Source organism: Oryzias melastigma, linkage group LG12 (genome assembly GCF_002922805.2).
Source record: "Oryzias melastigma strain HK-1 linkage group LG12, ASM292280v2, whole genome shotgun sequence".
Lineage (NCBI taxonomy): Eukaryota > Metazoa > Chordata > Actinopteri > Beloniformes > Adrianichthyidae > Oryzias > Oryzias melastigma.
Window position 1 is genome coordinate 17,025,456 of NC_050523.1, and position 12,552 is coordinate 17,038,007.

Here is a 12,552-nt window from a genome sequence, read left to right on the forward strand (position 1 = left end):
TACAGATCCCTGCATCATTCCCTTCACAAACCGTAATGACACACCTTTTTCTCCTACACAGTATACACATGTGCCGTGTCCCAATAACAAAGACCTATTCTTTACATCAGTGACTATGCAGCTATGCAGTAATACAAACATGGTTGGAACTTTTAGAGATTTTTTACTTTGATTTCAGTGTGTTAAAATAATGAAGAATATTTGTTCATTTTGCAGGAGTTTTGATCTAAATCAATTTAGTTATTTCCATTCAATGTACAAATTATATTTTAGATAAAAAACATTCAGTCAGCGGCATCTTATAAAGGGAACTCTTGAAGAAACGTTTGCTAAAAACCATGAAGTATCAGATCCTACTGTTGATATGAAGTCACATTCTGATAATCTTTTGATCTATTTTCAAAGTGTGGTCTTTTATGCTGTTTTTACCCAAAATGAATAAACATCTGATGTTTGCTACTACATAGGTTGTGTCTGAACTCCGTTATTACTCCCTACAATTCTAAAATCCATTGTTAAAAACATTTCCCAGAAGTCTTTGCAAAAAATCAGTGTGCATTGATACTCACTAGATTGGTGAATTTAGACCACAATACAATGCGTATGAATCAGAGCACAGTTGATTCATAGTCTTTGTAAAATATTCATATTTATTAGGTTTCACTTGACAAATTGATTACATCATATTTAAAAAATAAACAAATAAATGAGCATGATTTCCAAATTAATATTTTAAAATCCATGGCTTTGCATAGTCCTGCACCAAATAGTTTTTTAGAAGTTGGGAAGGGGAGGAATTCGGACATAGCAATAGTTTCTGTAGAGCGGCACTGGTGTATCGGAAGCTCACCTCTGAGTTGTTGACGGGACCGTTGGGGCAGAGTAAACCCCCTCCCCCTTCCCATCACCCACAATATTGTAGGTATCCAGCCGTACAGTTTTGAGACAGATACTAGCTCACACAAGGACAACAAAGATGTACATGGATCTAGTCGACTACAAGTGGATGCATCAGAATGGAGTGGAGCAGAGAGTTTATGTACTGCCCATAGTATTTTCCACGTAACAAATAGGATCATTTTCAGTGTTTTTTTCATCTGCTCCTGATTCACAACACTTTGAGTAAAGAAATATTCAGAATTGCAATTTGAAACTTAACTTTCTTTATTTATGTCCTCCATCATCAGACACAATGTTAAAAGCTCACTTTTCAGTGGAGTGGTCCTCTAAGAATAGATAATGACAAACTCCTGATGTCCAAAACTGTCAGTTCCTCACAGTGAGTGATGCATTAAACCCAAATTATCTTTCCAACCCTTAAAGAGACAAATGAACACACAGTTGGTGTCTTTGTTTATTGGGTCACGGCTGAACTCCTCTGTTTCCTTGTAGGCAGCCCCCTTCCTCCCCGTGGCTGTGCCTGCTTGTTGTTAGTGTTTTCTCCTCTCTTGCCCCTCTTTTCCCTGCAGGTTATGGGCTGGTGCAGGAGGAGCTTCTTTCTCCCGCCTCCATGCAGTACAGCTTGCAGTCTCCACTGGGTGTGGAGCCCTACTGGCAGGAGGTCTCTAGCCTGGAGTGTGCGCCCATCGCCACCACAGAGGAGGACACTTTGATGGAGATGTCGGATGTTCAGGTGTGGCCTGCAGGGGTCAGCCCCTCACTGGTGACTGTGGAGGACTCGTCTCTGGAGGGCAGCAGTCGGGCGGATGACTCAGAGGGGGCCACGCTCTCCCTACCCTGCAGCCTCGGCCGCCCAAGCAGTGGCGCCAGCGGGGCCAGCGGTTCCATTATGGAGTTGGAAGAAGAAGAGGAGGAGGAGGAGGATGAAGGGGAGGTTGAGGAGGAGGAGGTGCCACATGAGCCAGCGAGCGCACTGGCAGAAAGGGACAGAGCGAGGGCCAGTGGCGCTGTGCCCAAGGTCAATCAAAACGGGCAGCTGGGAGGTCAGAGGTCGGACGCCAGGAGAGGGGAGGCGGCGGGAGCAGGACGAAAAGGAGCTCAGGGAGCAGGGCTGGGCTCAGTGGACAGGGTTTCTCTTGTTTCAGGACAACAGGTGTACACCCACGGGAGTGAGATGAGTGGTCTGTCAGAACACAACGGAGACAACCGGTATGAGACCTTGACGGGTTCAAATACGACGTTTTTCCTTTTCCCGCTTCTTACCTTTCCTGCTCTCTGTTCAAAGGTTGGTGGGGGGAGGAGCGTTCCAGCCCTACTTACCCGACACGGACTCCCTGCAGGGCTGGATGGGCTCAGCAGTGTCAGCTGAACGTGACAGCAGCATTCCGGGCTTGCACGCAGCCCCAGAGGCGCTGCTGACTCCGGTGTGTGACACGGGTTACCCTTACGCGCTGCACAGGCGCCTCCTGCAGGGCACGCAGCCCTTTGACAGGGGGCTGGGCTTCTCTCATCAGGAGGCAGGCCAGCGAGCTTGGGAGCAGGAACAGAGACGGGCCCAGGTCAGGTTGCCGCCTGTCGCTTCCTGCACCTGGAGGGACAACATCTTTATCCATCCCGTTTATCTTTTCGCAGTGATCAAATTGGAACGTTGAGACGTTCAATTTGATTGATAACAATCAGCTGGAGTTTCAGTCACTTAATCATCAGAAAGATGATTGATTGTTTGGATCAAGCCACAGACCCAGACAGATTGAATTTTTTTGTTGAACATTTTAGATTGAAGACTTGTTCATAAGTAGAAACATCATTCTATGTCTTGATTTTATCTCTTTGTTTCTTTCGCAGAGAGAGCTGAAGGAAGACTTCTCTGCTGAGGTTCAGATTGTTGAAGAGCGTGGGAATGCTCTGTCTAAAAAGGTGCGTCAGGTGTGTTTCTGTTCTTTCTTATAAGACCACCCACAATATGAACACGTACACACTGCTTTTACTCCAAATAGAACAACAAACCAACTATGACTCAGAGATAATCTGAAAAACTTGCAGTCTTATGCTACGTACAAACCGGGCATGAGTGGCACGTTCAAGATCGCAGGTCTGTCGCGACCCGATTCTAGCGCATGTACCTACATTTGGAAGAGGTTTGGTGTGAAACGTCAAAGCGGTGGAAATCTCACTAATCTTGCTCCAGGCTTTTCTGAAAGACTTCATATAATATAATTCCCTTTAGACTGCAATGACCATATCACGCCATGATCAATTTTCAAATGATTGGCACTTCTGTGAATTAAATGGGATGTCATCCGTGAATCACTACCAAATACGTGTCCCTGATTGGTTGAAGTTCAATTGGTTTAACTTTTAACGCGCGTTCAGTGGCTGTATGTTTTGTACATAGAGCCCATAAACTACGGTGGTCGACATGGCTCACATAAATGCAAAAGCCACAATACAACAACAAAAGCCGAAGCACAACAATGAAACCGACAACACAACTGCCAAAGCATGACAACAAAAGCCAAAGCATGACAACAAAAGCCAAATCACAACGACAAAGGCCACAACACAACTACAAAAGTCAAAGCACCACAACAAAAGCCGAAGCAAGACAACTAAAGCCAAAGCACAATGACGAAAGCCAGAGCATGACAACAAAAGCCAAAGTGTGACAATAAAAGTTGATGCACGACAAAAAAAAGCTATAGCGCAACAACAAAAGCCACAACACAACAACAAAAGCTGAAGCACAACGACAAAAGCTTAAGCATGACCACAAAAGCCACAACACAACGACAAAAGCCACAACACAACAAAAGCCACAACGGAAATGATTCAAAAAGATGTTGTGGCTTTTGTGTTTGTGCTTCGGCTTTTGTCGTTGTGCTTCCGCCTCTGTTGTTGTTTTTTGTCGTTGAGCTTCGGCTTTGGTCTTCGTGCTTCTGTTTTTGTCGTTCCGTTGTGGCTTTTCCATTTATATGAGCCGTGTCAGCCACCACAATAAACAGACGTAGAAACCTGCGTGAAAACATGCGTAGAAACTTGCATAGAAACTTGAGTGGCAACGCACGGACATGAGAGTTTTGAAGGCGGAAGCCTGATGCATGTTTTCAAGCCTGGTGTCAATCTATGTACACACCAGGCATTCGATGCACTTTTAAGAATGTGCTGAACGTGCAATCTTGAGCATGCGTTTAGTACCTGGTGTTCTTACTGTAAACTGCGAAGGGGCTTCTTCTTTTTCTTTTGCTACTGTTAACCAGCACATGTCCTTCAACTACAGTTTGAAGAGGCTTGTTACGAATTGTCAAAACAATGCAAATCTCGCTCCAGGTTTTTTCTGCCACAGTTCTATTCCAATATATGAAAGACTTGGTGTCCTATCATTCCAGCCAGACAAAAACTGCAATTATAAATTTTTTCGCCACGATCAATTTTCAAACGGCTGGCACCTCTGTGATTTACATGGAACGTCATCCAAACATCACATCCAATTCCCTGATTGATCAAAGTATGACTTAGTCTAACTTTTAGTGCATGGTCATAAGTTGCATGTTTTGTATGTAGAGCTTGTATGTAGAGTTGTATGTAAAACTGACTTTTCTGGAAGTCTAAAACGCGCATTTACATAGACTTTTAATTGGAAGTGGTGGCATAAACGCGTGTTGCAGAGGGCGGTGTGAACGTAGCTTAAGAACACTGAAATGATGCAGAAGACATCAAACCCAACACTTTGGTTCTTGATTCAATTAAGTAAAAGATCATCTGTATGTGAGCCATAGTTAGTTTCCTGCTCTCAACCTATTTAAGCAGTTAACTAGTCCGAGTGTTGTTTCCTTCCCTCCTGCTGCCCTCCTTGCTCCAGGTGGGGGTGGATGTGAGAAAGGGTGTTCAGTCAGTGCAGCGCTCCAGTCTGCGGAGAGTTAAACACTGAAACACACATACTACCCAGTCTTTCAGGTACGGGACACACAACAAGCACTGTGCTCCCAGTGCTTGTAGATCCCTGTGTGGTGACCTATTGGACCCTTGTAGAGCCTGATGTTCACTTACAAGCTCCTCTGCTTCACTTTTGTCCTAAAATAACCCATATTTACAACCCTGTTTGCAAAAATGGTTGGTAGCTGTGTAAAATGGTAGTAAAAACAAACTGCTAAATATATATTTTTGCGAATAAAGACAACAAACTACAATGCTGAACTGCTTTATTCCCATTGTTCAGTACTTTCGAGGATTTCAGCAACTTGATGATTTAAAAAGTTGGATTAAACCTGTATTTTAATATTTCATTACAGTCTTGCTAGGTTCAAAATCTCAGTTTGGAAATATCTCTTGTCTCTTTGTCAGTTGAGGCGCAAACTCCTCCACACATGGATCGCTTGTGGTCTTTCTTCAGATGTTCTTTCCATGCTTTGCATAATGTGTTTTTAAGCCATTATCACCTAAACCAGGGGTGTGCAACCTAAGGCTTTGGTTTAAGAAAAATTTAATGTTTTTCCTTTTTAAAAAGTAACATGTTTTTCAGACTATAAGGGGCATCAAGGAAAACAAAACAGATAAGTCAAATTTTATTCATAGCTTATCAGAGTTGCACTAACATTTAGACAGAACATTGTGTACTATGGAAAATCTAATTGAGATCACTAAGCACAACCAGAGTTTACACATTTACACAAATTATAGTGCATCTGTTTTTGAAAAAAACTTTTTTTAGTTAGGTTTATGAATTTCTGGCCGTGCACCAAACTGTACAAAATAATGTCTATAGTTTGTTGACTACACTACCTACTACAACATTTACTGCACTGAGATGATCCTTGGCACAAGCTGTCTCTCATTTTGAAAGGAGGTCATGTGAACCTAATTCAAAAGTTATAACCTATTTCAGATTTAGAAAAAATGCTACATTTTGTTTATGTTTATCCTTTATGCCAGTTGGTCATTTAAAGTTGTCATGATAATAACAATGATATAAAAACAAAGCAATGATTTCTTTTCTAAAGGTGAAGTCAGACTTTGTGGCTCCAGGTTGTAAGTGATAAATTGACCCAAATGTCTCTTTAAGTGCAAAAGGTTGCAGACCCTTTACTTAAACAGACCATATTCAATCCACTTAAGAGGATCTTTTATTATTCATTGAATATTCTTTTACTACTAAATTATATATTGCTTAATTCATCTTCCTTTTCGGACATGTCAAACCACTAAACACGGGTTCTTGAAAGCACGCTTAGACCGTGGTGTTCACATTGGACAAGCAGGGAGTGTCTTATTATTCTTTTTTTCACTGTTTATTAGCGCATGTTCGCCACCTACAGTTGGAGAAGGATTGGTACAAAATGTCAAAGCAGTGCAAATCTTGCTCCAGGCATTTTCTTTCACAGCTCTATTGCAATATATGAAAAACTTTGTGTTGTATAATTCCGGCTGGGCATAAACTGTAATCATAAATTTCTCCTTCGTGATCAATTTTCGAACGGCTGGCACTTCCATAAATTATAAAAGGGACCTTACCCATACGCTGCTACCAAATCTGAGTCCCTGATTGGTCAAAATTTCAACCTTGTTGAACTTTCAACACGCGTTCAATTGCTGCATGTTTTGTACGTAGATCCCAAAAAATGTTTAAAAGTTCTGTGTTTTGAACGCAGAACCCCAAACTGCCCATATGTCCATGTTAACATAGACTTTTCATTGGAAGTAATCGCTTGAATGTGCGTTGTCAAGGGTGAAGTAATTGTAACTTTAGCACAGGAACCCTCTAAAAAAATAATTTTCCTCTTTTGCCTCTCTCCACATTTTACACAGCTGCACAACTTTTTATAGAAGCATGTTTTTATTTTTATTTATTTTATTTTCATCTTCACTTTTTGATACAAAGAAATGTGGACCTAGTTTGGATTTCAGCAATGTTTTTTTCTGTTTTCCAGGACAAGAAAGCCACTGCCAAACCCTCTTCCACAAGAACACGACCAGACAGGAGAGGAAAATGACCGGCGGGGCGATGAAGAAAGAAGAAACTTAAAGAAAAAAAAAAAACACACGAAAAAAACAGAATCATCCTTGGCCTGTGACCATGGATCATTACACAACAAAAAAAGAGGACAAAAAAAAGAAAAGTTCAACTTGTAGTTTTATAATATTTGCAAAGAAAAAAATATAAAGTGAACTAAGGCATGATTTGTTTTTTTATATAAAAGAAACTATAATGTTGGTACAACAACAAAAAAAGCAACAAAGTGCTTCCTGTGAACAGTAATCGCATGATAACTGCTGGTGCATGCCCTTTGACCTTTTGAAATGTCATTATCTACAAGCTGAAGTATGAAAGCTGGCCACATGTGGGTCATAAGTCTTTTGTAAGGACCTTTCCCCCCTGCCAGGTGGAGTGGTCAGTCCAATAACCCTACAGCCAAAAATAGTCCCACAGAGGATGGTTACATTTAGAGCAAGGCCTCCACTGAGCTTACCAATGCTTATTTCTCTGGACCTTTTCCTTATTATTCTTAATGTGATATATGCACTCTATGCTATGTGGACATGTATCAGTGTGTATGTGTGTGTAAATCTCTACCGCATGTGTTTCCTGCTTCTGGCTTTGAGCCCCGCCCCATGATTGGCTTGCTGTCCATGTGATGTCACGGCCCGCTCAGCACCAGAATGAGAAAGCCACTGCGCTACTCGCTTGCGAATTCTCATCTATGTGGTCCAACTGTTTGTTTTTTTTCCCCTAGTGTGCCAGCTCGCTTCTTGATGTTTGTTTCTTCAGACCTGTCCGCTATGGTTTAATTTTTTTTTTTTTACTCTGGTCAAAAATCTGTCACCCCTTGTGTTTTCGGGTTGTGTTATCAAGACTTTGGGAATGTTTTTCTACGCGAAAGCTACTTCGATTGTTATTCAGCAGTTCTTCAACACAAATCCCGTATTTTGTTGAGCTCCATCAAGAGCTTTCAAAGTTCTTCCCTCTTTTCTCTTCGGTAGCGTGTATCTTCTAGAGCCACCACCACCTCCAACACAGGATTCTGCTGTTTTTGTGTTCGTAGCAGCTCCTCACTGTCCAATTTTTGATCGTATATTAAAGAAAGAGAATTAGGTGGAAAAAAACAGGAAGAGTTAAGTTTGAAGGAGACATCTGAGGATTTCTGACTCGTTTTAAAGCATGAAGTCTTGACAGGAACTAGACAGGAAGCACTGTGATTGTCTCATCAACTTGACCCCAGACTCGTGAAATGTCAAGACTAACACATAGTTTAAGCACACATATACATACATACATATGTGTGGTATATATATATATATATATATATATATATATATATACACGCACAGTGTCTCAAAAAAGTGAGTACAGCCCTCACTCCTGTTGCGAGGAGTTTGGCTGTTGATGCCTCTATTATGATTTATTTTGAAGAAGAAAAAAAATAACTTTACACAGCTATAAAAGATGAAGACTGGCTACTTTTCATTGTGTCAAAAATTCATCTCAGCTGTGTTGTCTTATGAAAAAACTATAAATATATATCTGCAGCAATGTACGGGGTGTACTCACTTTTGTGAGATACTGTATATATATATATGAGTTACCATTTTCTAGTCAGATAGTTGAGACGCAGCAATAACTAACAAAAAGAGGACAAGAAAGTTGAAGTTTTGACTGTATAAAGACTTCAAACAGACTAAACTTCATCCATAATTACAGAAGCTCCGCCTGGATACACGTTGGCCAATTCCTCATCTAATGCAAGACCAAATGATTTTGCTGTAGCACGAAAAGTCCAGACATTTTGCTGTTGTTTCCTTTCTCAGCACTTACGTAGCAAAAATATAAAAACCAAGAGGTGTTCATTTAATGCTATATATTGTGTTTTAAGAAGTTTTGGCGCTGTCCTTGAAGTGAAACCATCATAATTCAATTTTTTTCCCCCAAAAGCTTTTTCCTAACATTTTAAAAACGCATTTCTGTAAAGCTTTCACTATCAACACTTTATGCAGGAACCTGGACGGCAGCACTTTGTACAGGTCATATCACAGTAGCACACAAACAAGCGAACTCCCATAAGTACTGTAAATGCTGTAACCTAAACGCTGACTGAACGAACACATCAGTTAGAAACAAATGCACACATTTTGTCTGTGAAATTCATCCAGTAAAAGCACACGGCTTTTCAACATCACATTCTCCACTCAGGTTTTCAGTTCTGCTCTGTCAGAAACAAAAATAGGTTTTAGTTTTTAAAAACAAAGTGTGGCACATGGCAAGGTGTTTCAGAGGGGGGGAGGGCTTCGCAGCGTGGCATTAGGGGTGGGGGTGCATGACTGAGTCTGTGTGTGAGCCTCCTCCTGTTTGTTGCTTTTGTGTCGAGTTTATTCTGAACAATTACAGAAAAAAGATGAACTATAAAGACAATTTTCTTTCAGTGTGTTTTAAAAGATTTCTGTCACATTTGAAAGTTTTATTTTGAAAGTTTTTCTTTCAGTTTTAATCATTTATTTTGAAACTGTTACCAAATCAACTGTGCTGCTGAAGTGAATGTGAAAGCCTTGCGATGAGATGCGGAACAGATACCAACTTAGTTTGCCAAACTGTGTAAGTTTAGGTCATTTTGGTCAAGTTATAATCCTTGAGACGCTCAGTTATCACTAATAGAAATTATGTTCTCAACTATATAACATCACTTAAACAGCCGTGTTGCCGGCATTGGTGGAAATTAGAAATATTTAGAAATTATATAAATATGACATCACATTATTTGAAATGGGATGTTTAACTGATCACATGAAATTCACAGTGACAATTGGAGGATAAAACTGACAAAATTCCAACAGTTTTTTTTGCAGATGCTAAAAACATCTGGATTCAAATTGTAGACAGTGGCAAAGTCTTGCTTTAAGAATCACATTGGATTTGTTACTGCACATCATTCGCATCTACTGATAGTAACACAGTTGCTAAGGTTAAGGTAACGACAATGAGAAAAACCAAACTTTATGAAAATAATTCAAGAAAACAGCAAAGGATATTTCAAAATGTAGGGAAAATATTGTTTATATTATTGACAATTTTGGTTATCACTATTTTATTTATAATTTTAAGGATTATAACTTTGATTTTACAAAGTTCTCTTCTCCAGTAGCAGTGAAATGTACTCCACAGTACATAAAATAAATTTTATTTTCCCCTAAAGTTTCCAGCATTTCAAAACTCCATCTGTGAAATCCGGTGTAGATGTGTGCGTGCGTGAGGATGCTTGGTTCCAAACCTCGTCAGATCAGAAGGAAGGAGAGCGGATGTTTCTACCAAGCATGAGACTGAAGAGGACGTGTAATCTACGATCTCGTATTTTAAAGAGTATTGTACAATTATACCTGTTGCAAAGAATAAAGCTCACCTATACTCCTTTAGAATGGATACATGACAATGTAAACGCAATATCATATTACTCTATCCTAAGGAATGCAACTGCGCACATGCACAAAAAATGTTTTTATTAAAATATATGTATAATATGACAAAATATATTTCATTAGAATGCTATGCACCCTCATAGAGTTGTTATGGATGTTCTTAAATGATTATCTAGACTAGGCCAATGCCCACATCATGGGGAATGTAGAGGCTTTGTATCTATGACCATTTGTTTTCTTTTCCTATGTATTGTCCCGGAGAGAGGATAAACAAACGTGAATATGTATACAAGCCTTTTAAACAGAATTGTTCTGACATGAAGATATGTATAGACCATCATACCCTGTACACCAGCTCTAACCATTTACAAGACTTAATAAACAAAGATGTGACATTCATTCTGTAGCATTTTTTCAAATGATCACAGGGCCAGATTTAGAATATTAGGATGGATGGAGGAAATTCTGGGTGTGCTGAGAGTTTAGGATGTCATCTCCCTCCAAGCCCCTAAAATGCATATAAAACCATATTATCACCATATCAGTTCATCCATCCATTTATCTGTGTCTTATAGTTTTGTGTTGTCTGTTTCTGATATTGTCCTCTGCATTTTTCTGGGCTTGGGACAGGCACAAGAAGAACACTGGTTTGTGCATCAGTGTGTGGGTGTTTTTTTTAGTTGTTGTTTCTTTAGTTCATTCTGGATTTTTGCGTGCCATTACATTTGAGGGAGCAGTTACTGCACCTAGAAGGGCATTATCCCCCCCATTCCCATAGCTACATCCACCCATCTTACCTCATTTTTTGTCTTTTGTCTCTTGTTGTTTTAAACTGCTGCATCGGTACATTCCATTGAGGAAAACAACAGCAGGACAATGATTACATTGTTGAATTGAAAAGTAGGTGTTAAAAGGTCTTCACGGACGGCATTGATGAAGTCTGCTCCCATTGGCTACCCGCCATCTGTCAATCACACCCCCCCATATGGTCGACATCAGACCCACAAACGCTTATAGAGCCATCTGACTGGTCAATTTATAACTCTAATAACTTGTGATAATGGAAAAAAAATCTTTAAAAAAAAAATAGGATTAGAAAAAAAGAAGTTAAGCAGAAAGCAGCAGAGGAAGAATGATTATTCTGACATATAAAATGAGTGAGAAATAACTGTCTGTTTCCCAATGTAAGTCAATGGGACTTTGGCCTTTTTGCAACCCAGTGGTACTTCCTATATGGAACACGGAAGTAGGGGGGGTTGCTTTGTCCAGTTATTTTATATACAGTCTATGTTCCTAACCCAGAGTTCAATATGATGTTGCTCCACCTTTTGCTGCTATTGCAGCTTCAACTCTTCTGGGAAGGCTGTCCGTAAGGTTGAGGAGAGTATTTATAAGAACTCTGGATCATTCTTCCAAAAGCTCATTGGTCAGGTCACACTGATGTTGGTGGAGAAGGTCTGGCTCTCAGTCTCTGCTCTAATTCATCTCAAAGGTGTTCTATGGGGTTCAGTTCAGGACTCTGTCCTCCATGTCTTTATGGACCTTGCTTTGTGCTCTGGTGCACAAAAATGTTGGAAGAGGAAGAGCCCGCTCCAAACTGTTCCCACTAAGGTTGGGAGCATTGTCCAAAATGTTTTAGCCTCCTGAAGCATTGAAAGTTCCTTTCACTTGAACTAAGGGGTCTGAAAAACAAGCCCACACCATCATTCCTCCTACACCAATGCAGTCTGAAACGTCCCGTTCTCCTGCAACCTCCAAACCCAGATGGGTCCATCAGATTTACAGATAGAAAAGTATGATTCCTCCCTCAAGAGAAGACGTCTCCACTGCTCTAGAGTCCAGAGACGGCGTGCTTTACACCACTGCATCCACGCTTTACATTGTACTTGGTAGTGTGGCTGCAGCTGCTGCCATGGAAACCCATTCCATGAAGCTCTCTGTGTACTGTACTTATGCTGATCTGAAGGTCATATGAAGGTTGCAGCTCAGCAGTAATTGTTGACTGTTTAAAGGCATTTGTCTGTGTTAAAAATATTTCTTTCACTTGCATTGAAAAGTTTAGAGGTAAAAATAAAATTTTAAAGTAAATACAATGTCCATGGTTTAAAAATATCAAAAATGTATCCCCCCCCCTCCTCCTCCCCCATGTCACCAGTTTGTCGTTTTTGACTCATTCAAATGAACAATATGTAGACCCAGTATATGCTTCATTGCGCAACAGTCAATCATAGAACTAAGCCACACCTCTGCCGC

At 40.3% G+C, this 12,552-nt stretch overlaps 1 protein-coding gene across 8 annotated transcripts in view; it reads left to right on the forward strand.

Annotated features, from left to right (window-relative positions):
• The window catches only part of ank1b (ankyrin 1, erythrocytic b), an 87,316-nt gene extending 76,618 nt beyond the window's left edge, over window positions 1-10,698 (forward strand). For 3 of the 8 annotated variants that reach the window (XM_024298663.2, XM_024298667.2, XM_024298668.2), the window contains 5 exons: window positions 1,470-2,109; window positions 2,186-2,324; window positions 2,746-2,826; window positions 4,760-4,854; window positions 6,825-10,698. In XM_024298663.2, coding sequence (XP_024154431.1) covers window positions 1,470-2,109; window positions 2,186-2,324; window positions 2,746-2,826; window positions 4,760-4,828 — 929 coding nt within the window. In that variant the 3' untranslated portion in view covers window positions 4,829-4,854; window positions 6,825-10,698. The remainder of the gene's footprint in view (window positions 1-1,469; window positions 2,110-2,185; window positions 2,325-2,745; window positions 2,827-4,759; window positions 4,855-6,824) is intronic. The other 5 variants (XM_024298671.2, XM_024298672.2, XM_024298665.2 and 2 more) reach the window with 4 other exon arrangements.
• The last annotated feature ends 1,854 nt before the right edge of the window (window positions 10,699-12,552 follow it).